The sequence below is a fragment of the Eulemur rufifrons genome, chromosome 17, assembly GCF_041146395.1.
Source record: "Eulemur rufifrons isolate Redbay chromosome 17, OSU_ERuf_1, whole genome shotgun sequence".
Lineage (NCBI taxonomy): Eukaryota > Metazoa > Chordata > Mammalia > Primates > Lemuridae > Eulemur > Eulemur rufifrons.
The window spans coordinates 53,583,981-53,609,138 of NC_090999.1; the positions used below are offsets into that span (position 1 = coordinate 53,583,981).

General features: G+C 38.9%; 1 protein-coding gene across 1 annotated transcript in view; it reads left to right on the forward strand.

The window, feature by feature from the left end:
* RASGRF2 (Ras protein specific guanine nucleotide releasing factor 2) overlaps nt 1–25,158 on the forward strand; it is a 216,302-nt gene that overhangs the window by 63,466 nt on the left and 127,678 nt on the right. The window contains exons 3-5 of the mRNA XM_069492794.1: nt 16,456–16,603; nt 18,905–18,994; nt 22,671–22,924. Coding sequence (XP_069348895.1) covers nt 16,456–16,603; nt 18,905–18,994; nt 22,671–22,924 — 492 coding nt within the window. The remainder of the gene's footprint in view (nt 1–16,455; nt 16,604–18,904; nt 18,995–22,670; nt 22,925–25,158) is intronic.

The window sequence follows — 25,158 nt, forward strand, 5'->3', positions numbered from 1 at the left end:
ACATTGTGCACTATTCAGGTGATGGTACACTAGAAGCCCAGATTTCAACACTATCCAATATATCCATGTAACAAAACTGCACTTGTACTCTCTAAATCTATAAAAATAAAAATTAAAAATTAAAAAAAAAAACACCCAAAACCCCACATACCTGCTTGCCCATCTTTTTTTTCATTCCAGAAGAGCAATTACCATCCGTAGCCTGAACGCTTTTATAGTTGCCAAACAAATATCTTGGTGAACCAAACACAAATAGTGTGAATTACTTTAAAGATGATTAGATTTCAAGTAAGAGATCTTTTTTCTATCCTGTGAAAACATATTGTCATATATATGGAAGTGGGTCAGTAATTATTTGGTCATGTTTGACATATGATCAAAACCAGAGCATGTGTGATTTTGCCAGGAGACAGATTTTAGAAATCACTTAAGTGGTTTGGATGATAGAATGGTGAAAATTCTCTTCTCTTTTGGATTTGAAGATTTGGCTAACAATTGATCTTTTTTTTTTTGATGTCCTGAATTTTTGGCCTATTAGGTTTGCTTTTCCTTTGACTGGAGGCTTGGGATTGGGTTCTTTGATGACTTCTTTTACTGACTGCTTTATACCTGAGTTCTTATATTTGACTTTTTGCATGGACATGCTTCTTAAATTTTTGTTTTCTAAATCAGGGAAGACAATAACTTTTTCATTTAAGTTTTATTAAGTCGAGTTTTTGGTGTAAACTTGGATCTGTGAAATTCACCCTGATTTTGTTTATGCAAAAGCCAGAAAGTTAATGAAGCTGATTCAGAGAAAGAATTGATCGTCCATTTTTGCTTGGCATTGTGCTAATAAAACACAATTAATTAGTTGTGGTTGGTTGACTAAACATTTCACCCTCGGAGGACAGTCTGATGGCATTAATTTGGTACTGCTGCCTTTTTAATATGAAAGTTTTAAATTCTTAATAATTATAGGTTTATTGATCCCTCTTTTAAAAAGTTTGAACTTTTGATTAACTGATGAGTAAGCATGAGACTAGTTCTATTCTGAGCTACAAATCCTCCTGCAGTTACTACTTAGAAACAAAGTTTGCTCGCAACCGCCTCTCTTGGTCACTGCTGTTTTCCTGGGACGGTTTTTCAATAGCAGCCTGGGTGTGCTATGAAATTCACATGGCTGTTGTTGGCTTTCTAACTCAGAGCAGAATCTAATTGCCCCTGTTTGCCTTCAGAAGATCTTTGGGTCATTTTCTAGCATGTCCAGTTGCATGTTTTTTCTTTTAGATGTGGCCCAGAAAAAAATCATTTTGGAATTAACATTCTTCATTTTGAGGTTTTGACCTGGTCCAGGAAGCTTGCTGTAATGGTTTGCATATCACTGGCCAAAATTACATTTCTAGAACACTGGCACATTTAGGATATCATCGCATCACATGTTCTGGCACCAATTCAGGGGAAGCTGCTACCAAGACTCAGTCTTGTTTTTGTCTGGGTGAGTTGAGGCCAGAGCATTTTAAAAGCAGTTAAGTCTATGCTTATTTCATAAATGGTTTGCTACATGAGGATGGAGCTCTGGAAATTATCAGTAACCTGGCATCTTTTCTTTGTTTTCTTGGGCATATCTGTCCACCTCAGTTGATTTAGTTGTAGACATCAGGACAATCAAAAACACTGACCTGGTTGATTGTGGGTCCTTAGGGCTTATTGACTGAAAAGACATCTTTGAAGTGTTTCACCTGCTGGAACACCAACCAAGCAACATCTCCGCAGTTAGAAGACAGTCACGGCCTCGAAGAGGATCCATGTGAACATCTTCCAAGGCTTCTCCCATCCTGGCTTAAGCCTCATGCCCCCAGGACCTGGACTATAACAGCCAGGAGGAGAGGGGGAGGGTATTCCAGAGCATAGGGGGCAGACTTTGTGACTACCTGGATATGGACAGTATTAGACGAGCGTGGCATACACCACATCTCTCAGGCCCCCAGCTTGGATGGTGTCATCACTGGGAGAAGAAATGACGAATGAGGGCAGGTTTGTGGGCGAAGGTGGTGAGCACTGACCAGGAAGGGTTCTGCGGGAAACTGGAAGAGTAGGATCAATTGCTGGGAAGGGACGCCGGGGACTGTGAGATGCTGAAGTGATCTTCCTGCCCCTTGGCATGGAGGGTACAAGGGAATGAGTGTCCAGGGGTGACTAGAGAAGTAAGGTGTGTCCTGAGAAGAGAGCTGGTGTGGATTTCTATCAAGGTGGAGGTTGGCGAAGGTTTGTGAAAACTTGGAGATGTTGAGAATATCGTGCCTAGTACAGAGCACTGTCAAGTGCATGTAGCTTTGCTCACCCTGCAAATGTGTGGCTTACACGTTCCATGTTTGAGATTGTCCCACTGCCTTTTGCCTGTTTCCAGTATCTCCAACTGAGACTCTGCTCAAACTCCCACCTCAATTCTCTTTCCCTCCCTCAGTGTGTCTCGTGCAGGTGGATCTTAGGTGTTCCTCTAAGGGCAGGGCATGCAAAGGGGAGAAGGAATGGGACATGTGCTTCCATGTCATACAGCCACGTGAGATGGAGTTGGGCAAGGGCTTGACCTGACCCTTTCTTTCCCTGACTAGATGAGCAGAGAGACTTAATCCTCCAGTGAAATCTTTCAATTAAGCCTTATTCTCTTTTCCAGTGAAGAAAACTCTAATCCAGCCTCTTGGGCCTGCTTTTATCTAGAGTCCTTTTGATTACACGTGCCTGAGACAGCTGTTGAACAACATTCTCTCTCTCCCCTCAACACACACACAAACAACACATACACACAACACACGTAACTGCATCAGACACCAGACACTTAATGTTGTAACCTCACTCTTTTTCCTTAGATAGAGGCTTAATTTCCTTAGATAAAGGCTTAGATAGTATAAAAATCTGTATAACACTAAAGGCCGCCAGGTGTATCATCCCCATAGAATCAGCCCTTTGTAGACTATGCATGGAGAAATCCCTTACAAATCCGAAAAGAGTGATTACATAGAAGAGCTGAAAATGTTTCCTGTGTTACTGCAAAACCGCAGGACTAGAAAATCAGAAATGGGCAGTGATGTTATAGCCCGAAGCAATCCCAAAGCCATATTTTGCATTCTCCTTGTAACAGTAAGACTGTCACTACTTTAAAGCTGAAAACATGGATTTTGTTCATTTGAGGTATTACATTTTTTTTACTGAGAACTTCTCTGTCAGGACTTTGCCTCCAGATTTGCCACGATGAAAGAGAATTCAACATTTTCTTTTCCTAAGGGAAAAGAGCCTCTAAAGTGCAACATGAGAGAGAATGTTTGTGAACTGTGAAAGATTGCACTTGATTTGGTGGTTAAAACTGATTTTCTATAGGGAAAAGTCGGGCTTGAATTTTCAGTCTTTGTTAGTACTTTTTCCTGTCAGTTACCTTTCCTACTCCTCACAGTGTTCCTGCGTCCAGTGCTCGTCTTGCACCGCAAGCGTCTGGCGACACGGCAGGGCTTCCGTGTGTGCTCACCGAGCAGCTCGCTGTGCCGCGTGTGCACATCTCACCCGCAGGAGGGAGCCGTCCTTACGAGTCCCTGCCCGCCCCAGGAGAACCGTCTCTGGTTCACGGCAAATCTCTACCTTGAGCCTTCTCTCTCTGGCTTCTTGCACCATTAGTTATTCCATTTCTCTCCTGTATTTCCAGTCTATTCACTCCTCGTCCCTCAGCGTTTTCCCTGTATTGTTTGGATCTCCTAAAAATCTCTTCTGTCTTAAAACAAAAACGAAAACCTTTCCTTCGTGGCAACGAGTGTCTCCTCTTGCACATGCAGCCTGGCTTCTTGAAGAAATGGTTTGGTGGTTCTCCCTGGGTATGCAGATGGCGCCCGCTCGCTCTTTTCAGCTCTGTCATGGGTTTTGTCCCTGCTCCACTGAATCTGTTGTCACCTAGGTCAACAAAGACTTGCCAAAGCTTTCCTTTCCTTATGTAACTTCAACTTTCTGTTTATAATTTAATACTCACTTTTGAATTTTACAAGTAATACATAAAAGTAAGCTCTCAAAAAAAAAAAAAAAGAAAGAAAGAAAAGAAAATTCAGGCAATGCAAAAGTCAAAGTTATAGTTTCCAGTCACATCTCCCACCCTCATTTCTCCAAGCCCACTTACTTCCTCAGAAGTATTTACTGGCAACAGTTCAGTGTGTATACTTCCAGATCTTTCTATATACTTGTATATGGATAGATAGAATGATTATATAATTACAGACTCTTTTTATTTATTATTCACATTATTTTCCACCTTTATACACTAATTTGGGAGTTTTTTTAACATCAATATATAGGCATCTAAGTCTTACCTCAAAATTCTCATCGTTTTGCGTCTATGTCATGACATCTCTCACTTCCAATTCTCCTTCTACTTTTTGTTGATCTCTTCTTGTCCTATTTCACTGCTCCTCATGTTCTGTCCTTCTCTCTAACGTGGCTGCTCGTGTAGGGCTTCACTTTTGCTCCTCCTGTCTCCTCACCTGGTGTCCACTCCCAAGACTTAAGCCATGTAGATAGACCCACCCTTTCTCGATGTTTTCTCTGTGCTAAACACCATGCCAAGTGCACAATGTACCTATTTTATTTAATCATTGTAACAGCTCATGAAGTAGGTGGCACTATCCCCAGTGAATCTGAGTCTTAAAGAGTCACCAATCCAGTAAGGGCTGGAATTCACGTCCAGGTCAGGCTAACTCCACAGCCTATGCCTTTAACCACCAAGGTGTATGTTGTCTCCATTATATGTAGAAATCCACCAATATGTAATTTTCTATATCGAACTATGATATATATATCATCTCCCTCAGGTGCTCAGAATTACTTGAGACTCAAGAAGTCCAAACCCAACCTATTTTTCTCTGAGCAGTTTTGTGTACCTGTCCTCCTGTCCAGAGAATAGTCTTCTGTACACTCAGCCACTCAAGCCAGCAGGATGTCATCCTGCCCCCACCTCACTGTTCACGTTGATCAGTTGCCAGTGTGCGTTCTGCCCCGAACACGGCTGGTCTCCCTTCCTCTCCGTGTCCGCGGCAGCATCAGGCCGTAGATGCTGACTGCCTGGACTGTTGCTCAGCTGCCTCACCTGCCTCTCTTCCAAGTCTGCTTTCTTCTGATGCATCCTCCACACGTTACCAGGGTGCCCTTTCTAAAAAGAACATCTGATCTGCTGAAAGAATTCCAGGGTTCCTTATTGCTTTTAGTTATTATATTCAGTTCACTTCTTATTGTAGAAAATTTTAAACATATGCAGGGGAAGAGAGAGTCCTCCATGTTGCTTTAAGAAAATAAAATATTCACTCATTTCACTGATATTTATTACTTCCCTACTCAGTGCTAGGCTCTGCCTTGAGGTACGGGGCACAGTGAGCCAGGCCAAGCAAGGCCCTCCATAGCTGACCTCTGTGCACTCCTCGTGCCACCCCTGCCCTTGGGTCCCGGGCTCCAGCTGGAGCAACCACATCAGGAATTTTAATGTGCTGGGATGTTGCTTCCAGTCTGACTCACACCAGTGCATCTTGGTATAGTCAGTTGTCTGCATCATCTACCCTGATCCTCTTCCTCTGCCGGAAGGAAGGCCTGACCATTCCCTTCTTTGGGGCCCCACTGTACTCTCTTATTTCTCTCAAAGCGCCTGGGAGATTATTGCATTGATTTGTTTATATGTCTGTGTCTCTCTGTCAGCCTAAATTCCTTTAAAGCAAATTGTGTACTACTCATCCATTGTTCCCTGCCCCTGGCACAGTGCCAAATTGCTTTTCTAAAATGTATGTACCAATTTAATCTCCCTCCACTAGGGCAGGAGAAAGCTGAAATCGTTGAAAAAAAATCTTTATTATGTCGACAGGTGAAAAATAATATCTTGGTGTAATGAGCATGTCCTTGATTATTGGTGAGATTGACCATTTTTTGCTATTATTAATATTTGTCTGTATTTCCCATAGAGATTATCATCTCATGTCCTTTCATCATTTTTATTAGTGTTTTTCTATCAGTTTTTTAATGAGCTCTTTGTATGATTAAAATATTATTTGTATTTTATATTTTTTCAAATCGACTTGCATCATTTTTTGTCTTATAATTATATCTATGGGATTTTTTTGGACATGAGAGTTTTTGAATTATAATACAATCAAAATATATTGTGGAGGGAAGATGTTCCATTACTTTTTAAAAAATTTATTTTTTTGAATCAAGATATACTTCACATACCATAAATTCATCACTTTAAATTGTGTAATTTAGTGTTTTCCTAATATAGTCACAAGGTTGTGCAACCATCATCACTAATTTCAGACCATTTTTAGCACTAAAAAGAAACTTCATACACATTAGCAGTCACTCCCTATTCCCCACCGCCCATAGCTCTAGCCAACTACTAATCTACTTTCTGGGTCTATGGATTCATCCATTCTGGACATTCCACGTAAATGGAGTCATACAAGCCTTTTGTGTCTGGCTTCTTTCATGTAGCATAATGTTTTTAAGGTTCATCCATGTAGTAGCATGTATCAGTACTTCATTCCCTTTTATGGCTGAATTATATTCCATTGGATATACCGCATTTTGTTTATCCACTTCTCAGCTCATGGCCATCTGGGTCGTTTCCATTTTTTGCTCTTATCATAATGCTGCCATGAACATTTGTGTACAAATTTTTATCTGAACATAGTTTTCAGTTTTCTTGGGTATATGGCTAGGGATGGAATGGCTAAGTCATATGTAACTCTATGGTCAACTTTTTGAGGAACTGCCAAACTGTTTCCCACAGTGACTGCACCATTCTATATTCCCATGAGCAATGTATGAGGATTCCAATTTCTTCACATCCTCACCAACAGTTGTTTCCATTGCTTTTTTTGCTTAGAGTCCTTGTAGTGGAAATTAAATATAAGAATTCATAAATCCTTTTAATCCATTCTGGTTTAATTGGTATAATATATAGGTACTCTTGCTAAAGAATTTTTTGTGATCTTAAAGAAAATTCTATCAGTATCTATTGATGTTAATTTGAAAGAAATCAAAGTCTCAGTGTTAGGAAAGAACCATTAATATCTACTGTGATATAAAACATTTTTCTCAGTTTTGTAGTGTAGTACTACAGGCATGGTGGCTCATGCCTGTAATTCCAGCACTCTGGGAACCCGAAGTGGGAGGAGTGCTTGAGGTCAGAAGTTTGAGACCAGCCTGAGAAAGAATGAGACCCCATCTCTGCTAAAAATAGAAAAATTAGCCGGGTGTGGTGGCACACACCTGTAGTCTCAGCTACTTGGGAGGCTGAAGCAGGAGGATTGCTTGAGCCCAGGAGTTTGAGGTTGCTGTGAGCTAGGCTGACACTACGGCACTCTAGCTTATATATTTTCACTCTAGAAGCATTCCTTAAAATTTCTCTGTCCCAAAGTAATAATTTTACCATTAATGACTTTCTGTTATATTTCTTTGTAACAATATTTTGCCTGCCTTTATATTTAATTGTGCTTTAGAACGGATTATTGACAACTTTCCACACATCCCAAAGTTAATCAGATGTTTAAGTAATAAACTGTAACCGTGAACAGGAAAGAAGGAGCGATGTTTAGAAGGGGTTTTAGTCTTTAAGTTTTGTGCCTCTTTTTGATCTCTCTAAGCTGAGATGCTTGAGTGCCCAGCTATTGTAAAGGGGCAGCTTAGAAGGGAAGAGCCTGTCAGTAGAGAGAGGAGATTGGCGTTGGTGATAGTGTTAGGACCTCTTGTTAATGTGATACCTAAAAAATATTGATTAGCCAGTGAAGCAGAGATACTGCTATGAGAGAATTTGAGAACCAGAAACCGTGAGTGGTATTAACAGTAATGCTGAAGTGGCTGTGCGTGAAGCTGAAAGCCAAGGAGGCAGGCTTTGCTCAGGTAAGACCCGAGCAAATATTGCTTAGATGGAACTGGACTGCTGTCATTCTGATTCAAACACATCATGATTCTCACGATGGGAGGAATGCTGATTCTAAACAGTCTTCTCAATAAAATTAAGCATAACTCTGGAGTTAGCTGGAGTTTTTCTTTAGTGACTTGTCATATGACTTTTCATCTTGGGTTTTGCTGAAATTCACTTCATAAATATATCTTGCATCAAAATAAGTGGGATGAGATTCTGGCCCATCTAACATCTTCTTGCTCATCTAATACAATTTTTGCCCTTCTATAAAAATGATTAGGGACTGTAATTTCACACCATGCTTCTTCTCTGGACTTTTCAGGATTTATTTGAATGTTCTCTTTCTTCTGGAGAGGTGGTGGTTTGGATTTTTTTTTAAAAATGTATTTATTTAGGATGGATACATAATTGTTGTACATATTTATGGGGCACAAGTGATGTTTCAATACATGTATAAATTATATAATGATCAAATCAGGGTAATTAGCATATCCATCACCTTAAACACTTATTCTTTTTATGACGAAGACATTCAAAAACTTCTCTTCTAGGTATTTTGAAATATACAGTACATGATTAACTCATAAATATTACACACCAATATTTTATTCTCACATATATCCCAATCTTGCTATCTGTTGGTATTCAACAGTTTAATTTTGAGTTTTGTTTTTATCACGTTGATTTATGTGTTCTTCGGCAGTGAGAAACTTTTTTTTGGTGGGAATTGAACTAAAAAGCCAAAAATTAATAAAAAACAAATGGAAATAATAAGTAGATTAGGCAAAAATTCTTAAATGTGAGCACTATCTAGTAAATGGAAAATTTAATCAGACAAAACATGTATTATAAATATAGTAGAATAGAAATACCAGTACTCTGAAAAATATTGAAGGGAAGCCATATGTACATGTTTAGTTGATTTAATGCAATCCTGGAGTAGACATCCGTTTGCTAGTGGGATATATAAAGAAAGCTTTGTGATACAAAGTTGAGGGGATACTCTGGTAAGAGCAGAGTAAGAATAGTAACCTAGGGAACCCCAGTGAAATAAATTGAATGACCTGAAAATTACTATGTGGAGAAGAATAAACCATGCAAAATAAATCATCATAGATGACTTATTTCATTTGACAACGACTTTTCATTTGAATGATTCTTCTATGCCAGGTCCCATGCCAGGTGCTGAACTAGCCTTTAATATTTTTTTCTGGATTATTACAATAGCCTCCAACTGTTCCCTGTTCTCCCCTTATGCTCCAATCCTCAACCTGTCCTCTGTGTTTTCTCATCACAATAGCCAGTGTGATACTGTTAATAAAAAGTCAAATCTTGTCCTACCCTTGATCAAAGCTCGCACCTCACACAGGAGGGAAACCTGAGACTTTGTATTGTTCTACCTGCCTTAGAATCCTGTTCCGTCTTCTGCTTCTCACTTACTCCCCTTCAGGAAACCCTCCACTTTGTCATTTCTCAGGCAGGCCAGGCCTGCTGCCACGCAGGGCTTTTGCACTTGCTGGTCCCTCTGCCTGGAATGCCCTTCCACCAGCCAGGCACATGGCCCCCGGTTCCGTTATCTCTCTAGTACTGTCTTCTCCGTGAGAGGCATTCTCACATCCTGGTTAAAATTGGACACCCCTACCCACTACTTCCTATTCTACTCCCACCTTTTTTCCTCTACAGTACAAACCAACAGATGACATACTAAGTATTTTTCTTATTAATTTTGTTGTCTTTCTCTCCCCTCTACTATGAAAGCTTCTGGAGGGCACACATTTTTTTTTACTACTTTGTTTACTCCTGTGCCTAGTGCTTTGAACAGTTCCTGAATATATAACACTCAGTAAATACTTATTGACTCAAAGAATTAATTTAGATTCATAGAAACATATGAAGAAGGAAATCAACATTACTTATAACTATCTATCACCAGTATTTTGTATATTTTTTTCTCTCCCACTTAATGTTATAGAAATGTTGGAAAATATAGAAAATCATAAAAGAAGTAACTCAAGAAGTAATTAAAAATCATCCTTAATTGTTCCAGAGAAAGCTCCCTTTTATGTTTTGCTATATCTCTCTCACTTGGAGTGCCTATCTTTCTCTCTCTTTCTCTTCCCTTCTCCTGCCCCCTTATGTATGTGTACATACATGGTCTTTTCCCTCTGCGTGTGAACCCAGACCTTGATTTCTTCTTTTTTTTCTGTTCCTTTATCAATAGGTGTGGGTGTGCTCCATTATGTTATAACTATTCTTTAAAAACACAATTTTAAATGCATTGTTATCATTCCATTATATAGATATATTATTGTTTAATTACTTCTATTTTGTATATGTGTATTTTTAGATTGTCTCAATTTTCTTATATTTGTTTTAATGAATGAACATCTTGTTCCTTTGTACATCCCTGTGCAGGTCTCTGATTATTTTTTTTCGGTTATTTATTAGAAGTGAGATTACTAAGACAAAGGATATGACCTTTTTAACCTGCCTAGATACATGTTGTGATATTGTCTTCTACACTGGCTCACTCCAGTGGCACTAGGTGACAATATTTACTTACCATGCCTTTGCTAGCCCTGAGTCTTATTTTTTCTGAAAACCTTAACCAATTTCAATAAATAATTTACGCTTCTTTAAGAAGTGCCTTTTTTCATGTATTTATTGGTCATTCATTTATTATGTTCTATGAAGCCCTTTTATCTATTTCTTGACTTGCTAATTGTAGCCGGTGTTGTTGGCTTTCTACTATAAAGATAAAAAATTGAACACCCTTACAATACCTCTTATGTCCCCTGACTTTTGACCCTTCTATTTTTATTACTTACATTTTTTTGGCTCTTATATTAGTTGATTTTATGTCCTAAAATAATATAATTGAACCTCTATTGATTTATCAACTTTAGACAGTATGTATTGACTCTCTGCTAAGAAAGATAAGTAAATTAAGATATTGAATGTGTTTTTATCGTTTTTTTCTCTCACTCTCAGGTTTTATTACTTTCATTATTATTTATTCTCACTTTATAAGCTTTTAAACATTTATATTCTGTTCTCTAAATTCAATTAAGTCTCTGTGTATTGCTGTAGGTTGATTCTGAAGATTAAAAAAACATCTACGGCTGGGTGTGCTGGCTCACGCCTGTAATCCTAGCACTTGGGAGGCCGAGGCGGGTGGATTGTTTGAGTTCAGGGGTTCAAGACCTGCCTGAGCAAGAGCGAGACCCCCATCTCTACTAAAAATAGAAAGAAATTGTCTGGACAGCTAAAAATATATATAGAAAAAATTAGCCGGGCATAGTGGTGCATGCCTGTAGTCCCAGCTACTTGGCAGGCTGAGGCAGAAGGATCGCTTAAGCCCAGGAGTTTGAGGTTGCTGTGAGCTAGGCTGACGCCACGGCACTCTAGCCAGGGCAAAAGAGCGAGACTCTGTCTCCAAAAAAAAAAAAAAAAAAAAAAAAAACTTCTACATTCATAGACACTAAATAAAAAGGAAAAAGAAAAAAAAGGAAATAAAAAACCACTAAAGGGCATTTACATAGTGATTATAACGAATGTCTTGTATCAAATATCAAGATTGGTGTTTGGTCCCACAGAGAATGAATTGTAATCATATGCAATTGGATATTTGAAGGAGAATCTGCATGTGTTGACTTGTAGTTTCTTTCTAGCTTCGTTTATTTCACTTGTTTTGTTTTCTTTCATTCCATGTCATTTAGGAGCACTTTCCTAAAGAAAGGTCCTAAAGAGGGAGCTAGACTCTGACAGAGTCTTTGCTTTCTGTTTTGTTTGGTTGGAAAACCTTCTTATAATTTTTTCTTGTGGTAAGTGTTAGTGGACTAGTCAACCTTTTCTGTCTTGTCCTGGCACTTGGTCGGTGACTGGTTGTCTGGGTATAGGAATTGAGGTTCCAAATATTTTCCCTACAATCCTCTATTATCACCGAGAATCCTGAGTTAATGATGAGAAGTATGATGTCAGCATGATTCTAACTTCCTTTAGATACCTGTTCTTTCTCTTTGGAAGCTTTCATAATTTTTCTCTATCCTAAGAACTCTGATATTTTACCATGGTGTATCAGGGTATGAAATGATTTTATTTATCCTGTCTGATATTTGGATTATTCTTTCTATTTGAACTGTGCCATGTTTAGTTCAGGGAAGGTTTCTTCCATTCCTTCCTTGTTTTCCCTCTATTGCAATCTACCTTTTTTTTCCCTTGTGGAACTGCCAAAAGATACATATTAGACTTCTTGGATCTGTGCTCCATATTGCTTAATTTTTCTTTTGTATTTCCAGTCTCTTTGTGTTTTTGTCCAGCACTCTTTATTTTATCTCTTGAACCACCCAGCTTAGTTTTTAGCCATGTCTGGTTCATTGGTTAATGCATCCATTTACATGTAAAAATATTAGTAATTATATTTTGTTTCTAGGAATGCTTCTTCTTATCTGATTACTCCTTTTCCATGGCAGCCTCTTTTTGCTTTACAGCTCTGATATCCTTCCTTATCTCTCTGAAGGTGCTAAATCTCTGTTGCCTGAATTAGCCTTATTCCCTCTAGTGTCTTTTCTATTTGTTCATTTGGGGCTGTATTTGTTATCTATTGCTGCTTAGCATTTTTAAAACAAAAAACAATTTATTATATTATACACCATTGCTGTGGGTCAGGAATCCAGGCATAGCTTAGTTGGGTGCCTCTGCCCAAAGGTGCCTCACAAGCCTATGATCAAGGTGTTGGCCAGGTCTGTATTCCCATCTGAAGGCTCAACTGGGGAAGGATCTGTGTCCAGGTTAACTCATGCTGTTTGACTAGATTCATTTTCTTGTTAGTTGTTGGCTTGAGCTCACTTCCTAGCTGGCTACTGGCCAGAGGGCTCCCTCAGTTTCTACTTTTCATGGGCCTCTGCGCAGAGCAGCTCACAATCCAGCAGCTGGCTTGCCTCAAAGCAAACCAGCAAGACAGCAAGAGAAGGCAGGTAAGGTAGAAGCCAGAGCCTTCTTGTAAACTCATCTTGGGAGTGCCACCCCAGCACTTTTGCCATATTTTATTCCTTATAAATGAGTTGCTTAGGTCCACCTCACACTCAAGGGGAAGGGATGACATAAGGGTGTGAGTACCAGAAGGCAGGGGTCATTGGGGGGCATCTTAGATGCTGCCTACTGTGGGGGACTTTTTTGAGGAGGGCCTGGTTTTCTCAAGTGTCCACTGTTCCTTGTTTCTAAATGAAGGGATTTGTGGGATATTCTAGATAGCTGGTCTGAGTTCACTCAGTGAATGTAACTGCAGGGTCGTGTAACATGTGGTTTTCAGGTGTGTGGGCAGACAGCAGGAAGGCAGGCTGGGAATCCCCCCTTGGATAATTCCATACCCTTTCACCACATAGTTGGAATCTGCTACCTGTTACTAGCCACTAGAATATGGCAAATGTCATGGGATAGCCAATCTCTTAATTAGATTACATTATGTGGCAAAGGAAAGGAGATTTTGAAGATGTAATCATAGAACTAAATCAGTTTATTTTGCGTTAGTTAAAAAGGAGATTATCCTGGGTGGGCCTGAATTAATCAGATGAAAGACCATAAGGAGGTCAGAGATGCTCTTCTCCTGGCCTTGAAGAAGTGAGCTGCCATGAGTTCCAGAGCTGCAAGGAAATGAATTTTTCCAACAGCCTGAATGAACTTGGAAGATGATTCTTCCCCAGTCAAGCCCCAAGATAAGGGTGCACCTTGGCCGACATCTTGATTATAGCTTTGTGAGAACCTGAGCTAAGGATCTAGCTAAGCTGAGCCTGGACTGCTGACCCATGGAAACTATGAAATAATAAATATGTGTTGTTTTAAGCCACTAAATTTGGTGGTAATTCATTGCACAATAGAAAATTAACACAGTGTATTTCACTCGTAGGCTCTCTTCATGGCTTTCCTTTCCTGGTTCTTCCGTGTGTCTACAGTGGATGTCTGGAGTAAATCCATCACTGTTCTCTCTCAGAGTCCAGCTCCCTCAGTAGGAACCTTCTTTAGGAAGGTGCTCCCCTTTTCTACAGAGAGCAGACCTTGGACAGTGACCTGGGGGCACGTCACTGCTGCCAGCTGTGCCTTTTATTTCTTTATTTTGGGGGCGGGGGTGTGAAGAGGAGGAGCTTAACTTCCAGATGTTCTGAAGGCACTTGTTTGATGAAAGGTGGTAGAGACCACCCTTGCCTGCTCCCATCTGTGTATCTGTTCATTCTAAGCTTCTCTGGGCCATTGTTGGTGAGAACCATGCTTATGCAAGGTGTATCTGTGGTTTCCACTACTCTAATTTTCCCACCCAGCTAATTCTGCTTGCTTGTTTTTTCTCTTCATGGAATTTCATAAAAACGTCTGGTCTGTTGACAGCATATTTTCCTGTTTTCATAATGCTGTTATGGTTTCATTCTTTAAACAGAAAACAATTTTCCTAGCATTTCAATGGGACCTTGGAAGTGAAGGGAGGCAGACGTCAATAATGAATCTGCATGAGCTCAGCCTTACATCCTGAGCTGGACTTGACTTTTTCTTTTTTTAAAAGAGAAAATAAAATACTGCTTTGCTACCTAATGCTGATCTAATCTGTTTATAATCAATTTGGCATATTTCTCATCAAATTGATGAGAAAGCACAGAAATTTTTATCATAACAATTATTTTTCTCATGCTTTATTATTATTTTCTCCCCCTAAAGTTCCCCAAAGCATACTTCTATGAAGACTCTCATCTCTTTTTTTCTTCTTTTCCTTGCTTCCCACTTATACTTACATAGCCTTTCTTTCTGTTCTCTTAGGGTATTTTCTCAGAACAAGTGACTTAAAAATATTTGCTGACACTATGTTCTTTTCTAACAGTAATAACATGCATGATGTAGGTGCTGAAGATGTTGAGATAATTGAACTAAAATTGTGATTTTAGAATTTTCTTAAGACTGTTTTAGTTCTGAGTAACACAAACCTGTTTCAAAGTAATTTAGGTTAGAAAGGGAATTTATTAGAAGAAAACTGCAGTATCTCACTGGACCCTAGGGTAAAATTGTATTCAGATGTCTTTAGAGTCTAGAACCAGGAAGTAGAAAGCTTACAGAAACCTAGGTAGCCTTTATCTTACTGTCTCAGACTTTCTGTCTCTCCTGTCTCTGCTTTTCTGAACATCTGCTTATTCTTTTCTCTCTGAGCAGGCTCACTTTGACTGTTTTGGCATGGATGTGGCCAAATATGGCTGCCCAATGATGGCAACCTAAATTTTCTTTCATACTGTTGCAGTTCAAGCAAACAGGGCAGAAACACAATCCCAGATTCTGAGGGAAAGAATCTATTTGGTTTAGCTTGGGCCAGTTATCTTTTTTTAGCCTGGTTTAATGTGGTCATGAGGGCAGGTTTTGTGGTGTAAACATGACTGCCATGGCCCAAGTTCTCAAAGAGGAGGTAAGTTAGAAGATCGGACAGGACAGCTGTCTCAAAATATTTCTGCTACAACATTCTTGTATGCTGCTATTTCTCATCAGAGAGATGACTTAACTTGTGGTTTAAGAACGTGGGCTTGGGGTCAGACAGACCTTAATTTGAATCCCAGTCTGCCACCTACTAGCTGTGTGATCTGAGGTCATACTTTGCCTCTGTGAGGATCAAATTCTTTCTCCATGCAATTGGATTCACAAATCCTGAGTTCTGGGATTGGTGGGATGAAGAGATGAGATGATGTATGGTACCTCCCATGCACTCAATAAATACTATTATTAATTATTATTACTATCATACCATTTGGGAAAGATGATATGACTGGAGGAATGTGCATTTTACTACCCTGAATAATAGTGCAAGAGGATCTGGAGGCAAAATTCCAGATGCCATAGAATTACATAATCAGTAAAAACCTAAGAGTGAGTTTTGTCTATACCATATTTGGCCAAGAAAAAAAAAATGGATACAGTTTAGGCTGCTGGAGTTAGGGTCCAAAGATTTTAAACTTATTTCTAGAATGGAATTTTTGCTTCTGTTGGCTTTGGAAATAGAAGAGGTCTTGCGATCCTAAAAAGAGCCAAACAGGGCTGATGGTCACTAGTGCAGTCATAATAGCTCTTTTCAGCCAGTGCCTGCTCTAATGGTCACTGCATTCATTCTGCTTGGTGGCAGGTCTATTTTGAATGGCTGACACCTTACTCGGTGAAATATTTTGAATATCACCCCTGGAAACCATATGCCATCGATTCAAAAGGCCTCAGTTTCTTTGTTAAAGGAGATGCCCTACTTTCTTTTTAAAACAATTAAGACTTCTCTTGCACTTTTCTCACTTATATGACAAAATTGTGGGTGGCCATCACCATTAAATGAACTTTTAGTAAAGGATATGTAAAATGATAATGGTTCAAATTCTGTATCATTTAAGGATACCAAATGTAAGCTGAAAGTTAATCTTTCTGTAAAGTAGAGATGGCTTTTTAAAAAATGTAGTGTATGCTGTTCTATATGGAACTATAGTAGCACAGTATCTCAATGACTAACTGTGTCATTTTCTCTCAAGTTATGCAGATATTTTGATTGAGAGGGAAGTGTTAATGCAGAAGTACATTCATCTAGTTCAGATCGTAGAGACAGAAAAAATTGCAGCTAACCAACTCCGACATCAACTTGAAGATCAAGACACAGAAATCGAAAGGCTTAAATCAGAGGTATTTCCCAGTCGATAGATTTCTTCTCATTGTTTCTCGTTTTCTGTCAGTTCATGATTGCCTCAGGCCTGTTCAGGGCAAATTCTAATCCCAGGCCGAGTTCCTCGCCATCAACACCTACCTGGTTGGGCTGTGGACCTGGCCATGAGTCTAATGTCTGCATTAGGATTAGGTAAAAGTGCTATAGGAACATAGCAGCATAATGTGGGTTTTTTTTTTTTATTTGTTTGTTTGGGTTTTTTTGGTTATTTGTGTTCCTGGTGTCCTTATTAGATCAGAAATTCAAGAATTGACTATAACATTTAACTGTTTTTGGATGGATTCTTATAGTAATGATAATTATGCGTTTGTCATAGATTCAGTTAAAGTCCCAAATGACAACTAATGAAAGACCGGAAGTGATGAATTCAGAAGTATTTTAACTTTTTTTAGATTGAAGGAGTCCAACCTTCTCCCCTCCAGAATTTTGAAAAGAATGTTTGGGTTAAACTCTAAGACATTTGCTAGGGTGCATTTTTTTCCTGAAGTTGGAATTCTTGCCTGCCCTCTCCCCCGCCCCCAACCGAGTATGAACTTCTCAGGCCCTCACCCCCAGATGGTCAGGCTGACACCAAGGGACAGCAGAAGGTTGTCGTGGAGCCCACAACCACGGCAGTGTGCCTGGATCCTCCCTGTCTCCCAGGTCTTGGTCTCTAGAAGAGAATCCTGAGCTTACCTTTCCTGCTGTCCTGCCGTTTCTCATGGGAAGTGAGCATAACTGAAGACGGGAAGAGGAATGTAGGAATGAGATTTTTTTTCTGGCCAGAGGTGCGTTAGTATCTTCTTAGAGTCAAAAAAAGGAATAGGACAGACAGAATGAAATGTACTGCTAATCATATCCTCACTGACAGGAACAGTTCAGGCTCCTCAGCCTTGGCAACTTTCTTGTCACTGTCATCAGACAATATATTCCTTTTCATTTCTTCACACCTTCCTCTCAGACACACCCTGTGAGTCCTGTGTGGGGTTTTCACCTCCTGCTCCCTGTGGACATCACCTCCCATACACAGAGCCTGGGTACGAGCTGATTCCGACTGGGATGTGGCAGCTTCTCTGGGGATGACAAGCTGCAGACTGTGTTCAGCATATCATTAGAGTCGTTAATTTCCTGATTGGACCCTGATATCTGATATAGTGAAAACAACAACAGAAAACTTAACAAACCTGCATTTTAAAAGACTATATCAGGCACTATAATTTAAAACAAAATTATTGTGTTCTTTCTTTGCCACTGTAAGCTAGAGCAGATGCTTGTCTGCTAAGCGAAAGAGGTTGGTATTTATTCCATGAAAGAAACTCGGTACCAAGCGATGCTCCTCCATGTTTATTTATGTGTGTTTATCTGTCTTCACTACGTTCTATTTTAGTCTGAATAGAGACTGCAGCTAAAAACTGTCAGTAGCAGGTATGTCTTCTGTGGTTGCTTGACAAGAGCCATAATTTATTTCCTACTCCTTTTATTTTCTCACTTCCTTGCTAGAAAATGGCAGGGGGTGTATTTGGTATTGGGGACAAAATATAAAGACAGGTCAGAGGGGGTAATTACGATCTCTTAACTTTTTAAGTGTTTGCTTGTTAGTAAATCTGTGTAGGTTCTTATGCTTGTCAGGGCCTGTAGTTGAGTGGTAGTCTAGTGAATTTTATTGCTATATGTAGTCTTGAATTGCCCCTGACAGGTGATAGAATTGAGCTGGAGATGTGAAGAAATCCCAGGTAGTTGCAATCCTTTTTAATTTTTCTGATGCATCCTCTTGGCTGGCTCGGACCAACCCCCAGGCTCTGAAGTTCTTTTTGCAGTGGGCATGTTCTCAGGGAGATCTGTGAGTTTGCTGTATCATGTGCACTTGGAGGGCCGCAGGTCGATGATGGGAAACAAGAGCTTTGAGCTGAGTGTCACTGCCTTTGGAGACCACAGGGCATTATGGACAGCCACCTTCAGGCAGGTGGTCGACATGTCCTGAGGAGGCCTTGACCTGGCCACTGTGGCAGTCAGGGCTGAGTTTTGGGCTCACATTCCTCCCAACCCAGATCCCAGCACCCACTTTCCATGGCCACTTCTCATAAGCTCTTCTGTTAGTAACACCAGGCTTGGGGGAAAGCGCACGTTTCCCCTGCCTCAGCACTAAACGAAGAGAGAGTGCATAAAAAGCGGATGTTTCCTGAGGATCTCAGTGGACCACCTTTGTAGACAGAACTTCCTGTGTGTTATAGCTATAATCCAGTATTTCCCGAATCATGAAATGGACCAATTTTGTGTTATAGATTATCGCTCTTAATAAAACCAAAGAACGAATGCGACCTTACCAAAGCAATCAAGAAGATGAGGATCCAGACATCAAGAAGATTAAAAAGGTAGGGCACTGGAGGTTCCCAGCTTGCAGGAGCGTGGCGACCAGTTGTCTGTTCTGCGGTGATGTGTTTGCCACCCTGCCCGTGAGCTGGGAGCAGCCTTGGTGTTTCTGTGCTAATGGCTCCCAGACATGACCTTCAGCGGCTACTCTGGAGAATTTCAGCTTGAGATATCTTTCCACTCTCTGGGAAAGATGCTAAAACTGAACATGTAGACAATAGTGTTCTCCAGTTGAGTTAATTAAATGCTGTCGAACCTCTTGGTTTTGTGCTGCTTTCATACTTTGGGGGAATATTTTTTAAATTACATTTCAAAAATATTTCTTTTAGCTTTAGTCTTTTGCACTATTTATGAAAGATTATTTTGGACATGTGAGAAGATTGAATAAATCAACACATCCACTCAGATTTCTATTTGATTATTGTTGTTTCTTATACAATATCACACAATCAGCAGATCTTTCCATCTTACTGTCGGTTATAATTGCACAGCTTTTACATGAACCAGACACTGGCTCTCACGCCAGCCCACTGTGTTTTGATTTGTATCATCTAGGTTTTGACTCCATGATCTCAATTGTCCTGTGTAAAGCACTTACTCGGCTTTGTTAATATTATGTAAAAAGCTTCACATTTAAGCAATTTTTCCTGAGTATACATCTTCAAATCTGTATTTCTTCTTAATTTTTTATTATTCTTGTTTTTCTATGCTAATAATTATTCCCCTTCACTGTAACAAAACTTTAACTAAATATTGCTCAGAATTTGAAATAGAAATGATTCTTGGGACTAAGTTGAATGTTTTCAGTTGTCAAGAAATAAAAAAGTAAAATAACACCATTTCATTTCTTAGAATTTAAAAATGTTTACTTGAATCTGGTTTCTGTTACTGTGTTGCAAGATTAATTCTATTGCCTTTCTTTTAATAGTATGCAGTTGCATGTAAACAAAAATATTAATAAAATCCAATTTTCAGTTCTGTGGTAGAAACTGGTCTATTAGTGAATAAGTGAACCAGTTACTGCTCAACAGGCAACCATTGCCCAAGTACATAGAAAAGCTTTATTTAGCACAAAATTCACTTAAGTTGATTTTTAAAAACAGTTCTGTTAAATGAAAGAATTCTACCTTCCTTTCTTAATAGAAATAATTTTTAAACCTATTTTTGAACTTATTAAATAGGGTTTGAAATCAACTTTATTGTTCTTTATGTCCTAAATCAAAATAATATCTGTGTGGAAAGGAGTGTTAGCAAATGAATCATTTCTCTATTCTGATCTTGGCAAATATCAATATAATTTTTTTACTTCAAGAGATCAAAACTTAAAACTGATTATAATTCACAGAAATTTTTTATTAGTTTTCCCCAAATAATGTGCATATTAATTTCCCCACTTAATTTTGTTAACATGTGGTTAATTTTTATTGAGGTATAACAGCTTGAACAACTGTATGAAAATTGATAGTGTGATGACAACATTGGTAGACAAATGTTGTCTAGACAAATGAGAGAGTTTTAAACATTACAAAAGAAGGGTAGTTGCTCAAATACATGATAATTTAGACCATCTGGGTGAAATAGTATGGAAAAATAAAAAGTGGAAGGATGTGTTAAATAGATAATAATGATACTTTCAATTATATATGAATGTGTAATCTGCTTTAGTGCTGAATCTGCCACATCTAAAGTGGCAAATCCTAATTATCATATAACAAATCTTAATTAATTATTTTTTATAGTTAGAAAGGACTTCAGATGTCTTTTTGTCAGTCATTTTATTTTATTTTTATTTTTTTAGAGACAGGGTCTCACTATATTGCCCAGGCTGGACTTGAACTCCTGGGTTCAAGTGATCCTCCCATCTCAGCCTCCCCAGTGTCTGGTACTACAGGCACGTGCACACCCAGCTCCGTCAATCATTCTATAGATAAGGAAACAAAGGACTGGAATTCAAGGTCTCCCAGCAGGTTATTGGCAGAGCCTTTGAGTTAAGGATTATGATAAATAACTGTCTGCTCAGTACCCAGCATTTACCTGGACATTTCAAAGATGATCAGTAAACGTTTGTTGCTTGGCTAAAACACACAGGCCAGTGCACTTTCTCAGGCTTGTCTGTTATTTTCAAATCACATCTAGGGAATTCGAGGCTATCGTGTTTTCTACAAAATTGATTTTTAGTTATATTTTATGTTCTTTTTTATGAAGTAATCATCACTGGACATGGTTAATGTGTGTTTTGTCCATGTGGCTAGGAAGGAGAATCCTTATAATTAACAAAAGGCAGGTGAAAGAGCACTGAATCTGGTGGCAGCTTTCCTAGCTGTGTGACTTACTCTGAAATTTATTTTACTCATTTATGAAAGTAAATCATTGGAGGAGCTGATCTCTAACACTTATTTTTTTAAACTTCAAAACAAAATAAAACAAAACCCAACAACAAAAAATGAAATAACCCAATATAAAATTGGCAAAGGATTTGAATAGACTTTTCACCAAAGATGATAAACAAATGGCCAATAAATGCATGAAAAGATGTTCAACATCACTAATTATCAGAGAAATGAAAATCAAAACCACAATGAGATATCACTGCACACCTATTAGGGTAGCTCATATCAAAAAAAAAAAAAAGAAAATAACAAGTGTTGGTGATGATGTGGACACATTGGAACCCTGTGCACTGTTGGTGGGATTGTAAAATGATGTAACCTCTATGAAAAACAGTATGATGGTTACTCAAAAAATTAAAAAAAGAACTATCATATGATGCAGTAATCCCACTTCTGGGTATATATATCTAAAAGAACTGAAAACAGGATTAGAATCTTGAAGAGATATTTGCACACCCATGTTCATAGCAGCGTTATTCACAAGAGCCAAGAGGTGGAAGCAACCAAAATGTCTATCAACAGATGAATAAACAAAATGTAGTCTGTACATACAATGGAATATTATTCATCCTTAAAAAGGAAGGAAATCCTGGCACATGCTACAATATGGATGCACCTTGAGGACATTATACTAAGTGAAATAAGCCAGTCACAGAAAGACAAATACTATATGATTCCACTCATACGATGTATCTAAAGTAGTCAAATTCACAGAACAAAAAGTATAATGGTGGTTACCAGGGGCGAGGGAAGGGGTAAATAGGGAGTTGTTGTTTCATGGGTATAGAGTTTCAGTTTTGAAAGATAAAAATGTTCTGGAGATATGTTGCAAAACAATATGAATATACTTATCATTACTGCACTGTACACTTAAACATAGTTAAGATGGTAAGTTTTCTGTTATGTGTTTTTGCTATAATTTTTAAAAATTAAAAAAATAGATGATCCTATAATGTTAAAGAATTAACCTTCAATTCTTTCTTTCTTAAAATGTTATAATAATAACTAAATATGTAATATTTTTGGAGTCCATATAGACAGGCCTAAAGAGCTTAAGCTTATGGAAGAAACTTATAAACCTGAGGAAAAAAAATTGTGTTTTAAGTCATCATTGTTTTCTTGCTACTTAGAAAAAGCCCGTCATTATTTATTCTGCTGGTGGAACCATTCTGCTAGTGCACCCATGAAAGAGTTTTATGTGGCACAGAATGGACACATCTACTGAAAGGCTTAAGAAAGTTAGTCTCACACCTCCCTGAGATTCCTTTTTGGTTTTTTTTTTCTGTAGGTTCAGAGCTTCATGCGAGGATGGTTGTGTAGAAGGAAATGGAAGACCATTGTGCAGGATTACATCTGTTCTCCTCACGCTGAAAGTATGAGGAAGAGAAACCAGATTGTGTTCACCATGGTGGAGGCGGAGTCAGAGTATGTGCATCAGCTCTACATCCTGGTCAATGGCTTCCTCCGGCCCCTGCGAATGGCCGCCAGCTCCAAGAAGCCCCCCATCAGCCATGATGATGTCAGCAGTATTTTTCTCAACAGGTTTGTCTTTGCATCAATCAGAGTCATGTGAAAAAGCCATTTGTATTTCTTGAAAGAACTTTTACTTAATCTTAAAATAGGTCTTATAAATTCATCTCTATGAGTTTATGATATTAAAAATAAGGAAGCTATCATTTGTGTTTCATTGTCAGCCCAAATTTGCATATCTTTATCTTGAATCTTGGCATCTAATTTTCTTAATTTTTCTTGTCTATTTGACTTATGTTTTCTTTTCATTGTGTGGGTATGTGTGTGTGTTGCGGAAGGGAACCTCCCTCATAAACTGAGGAAAATGGAGTGATTAATGGGTATTTTCATGTTAATTATACAGGATTATTTTAGGAAGAACAAAAACTGGGGCCTGAGAATCTCTAGTGAATTTGTTTGCTCAATAAATGTTTATAGTGTCCTTACTGCTGAGGATTCTTGAGTGAACACAGCAGAAAATCCCTGCCTTCATGAAACTTAAATTTTGATGCAAGAAGACAATGAATAATGAATCAGTGAAATATGTAGTATTAATATGTTATATGGTGATTAGCGCTGTGGAGAAAAATAAAGACAGGAAGCAGAGAAGATTGCAGAAAGGGAGTACCTGGGTGTTTTACTTATAATTTTAGCTATTTATTTGTTTTTGAGTAGATAATATAATTATATGGTTCAAAAGTCAAACTAACATGAAGACATCAAACAGCAGTTAGCAGCGGCACTCTCGCCCTGTTTGACCTGTTCCGCCCACTTTCTATGCATAGCATCATTTTATTAGTTTCTTATATATTCTTTCAGTGTTTCTTGATTTAGAGCTAAGCAAATATGAATATAGAATCTTATTCCCCTTCTTCTTACACAAAAGTCAATGTACTTTAACATATGCTTGACTTTTTTCGCTTAACAATATATACTGAAGATCTTTCTTCCATATTGATACCTAAAGAGCACTCTGTTTTTTAAAAAACCACTATATGGGGTTGGGCGCGGTTGCTCACACCTGTAATCCTAGCACTCTGGGAGACCGAGGCGGGTGGATCACTCGAGGTCAGGAGTTCAAGACCAGCCTGAGCAAGAGCGAGACCCTGTCTCTACTAAAAAATAGAAAGAAATTATCTGGCCAACTAAAAAATATATATAGAAAAAATTAACCGGGCATGGTGGCGCATGCCTGTAGTCCCAGCTACTCGGGGGGCTGAGGCAGTAGGATCGCTTAAGCTCAGGAGTTTGAGGTTGCTGTGAGCTAGGCTGACACCACGGCACTCACTCTAGCGCGAGCAACAAAGCGAGATTCTGTCTCAAAAAATAAAAAACCACTATATGGTATTACAGTGTATAAATATGCCATAGTTAGGTTGTTTTTTTTTTTTTTTTTTGGTGTTTTTTTTTTTTTTTTTTTTTTAATAGTCAGTGTTCAGAAAATCTTCAAAGGTAAGTTAACATTTGAGCAAGGACTTGAAGTTGGTGAGGAAGCCATGTGGCTTCCTGGGGGAAGGGTGGTATGAGCCAAAGGCGTTGCCAGTGCAATGACCTGGGGCATGGCCTGTGTGGCCAGCCAGCTTGAAGCCCTGCCCAGCTCAAGGGAGGAGTCGGGGAGTTAGCAGATGGGACACGTACAGCCATTGACTTTTACTCTAAATGAGCTGGGGAGATTCTGGGTGGGGTTTTGAGCAGAGAAGTGTCATGATATGACTTACGTTTTCAAAGGCTCACTCTGACTTTTCTGTGGAGAATAGGCTGTAGGGAAGTCAGTTAGGTGGCTATTTAATCCAAATAAAATAAGAGATGATTGCAATGTGTTGGAATCTGGGTGTATTTTTAAGTTAGAGCCAGTAGGATTTGTGGATGGTTTGGATGTGGGTTTTTTGAGAAATCAAAAAGACAAGTAAGATTCCAAAGTTTTTGGCCTGAATGACTAGAAGGATGGCGTTGCTATTTACTAAATGGTGAAGATTGAGGCAAGGACAGGTTTAGGAGAAAAGAGGAGGAGTTTTCTCTTGGACCTATTGAGCAGGAGATGCTATTAGCCATGCAAGTGGAGACCTCAGGTGAACAGGGATTGGACATTAGTCTGGAGTCAGGGGAGGGTTCTGAGCTGGAGATATAAATTTGGTAGCTGAGAATTAACCATGGGTTTAACAACTTGGAGCTTACTGGTAACACTGATGAAGGGCCAAAGCCTGATTGCAGGGGGCTTCGGAGAGAATGGGTGGGGGAGTTGGGAATTGGAGAGGGTGGGGAGAGAA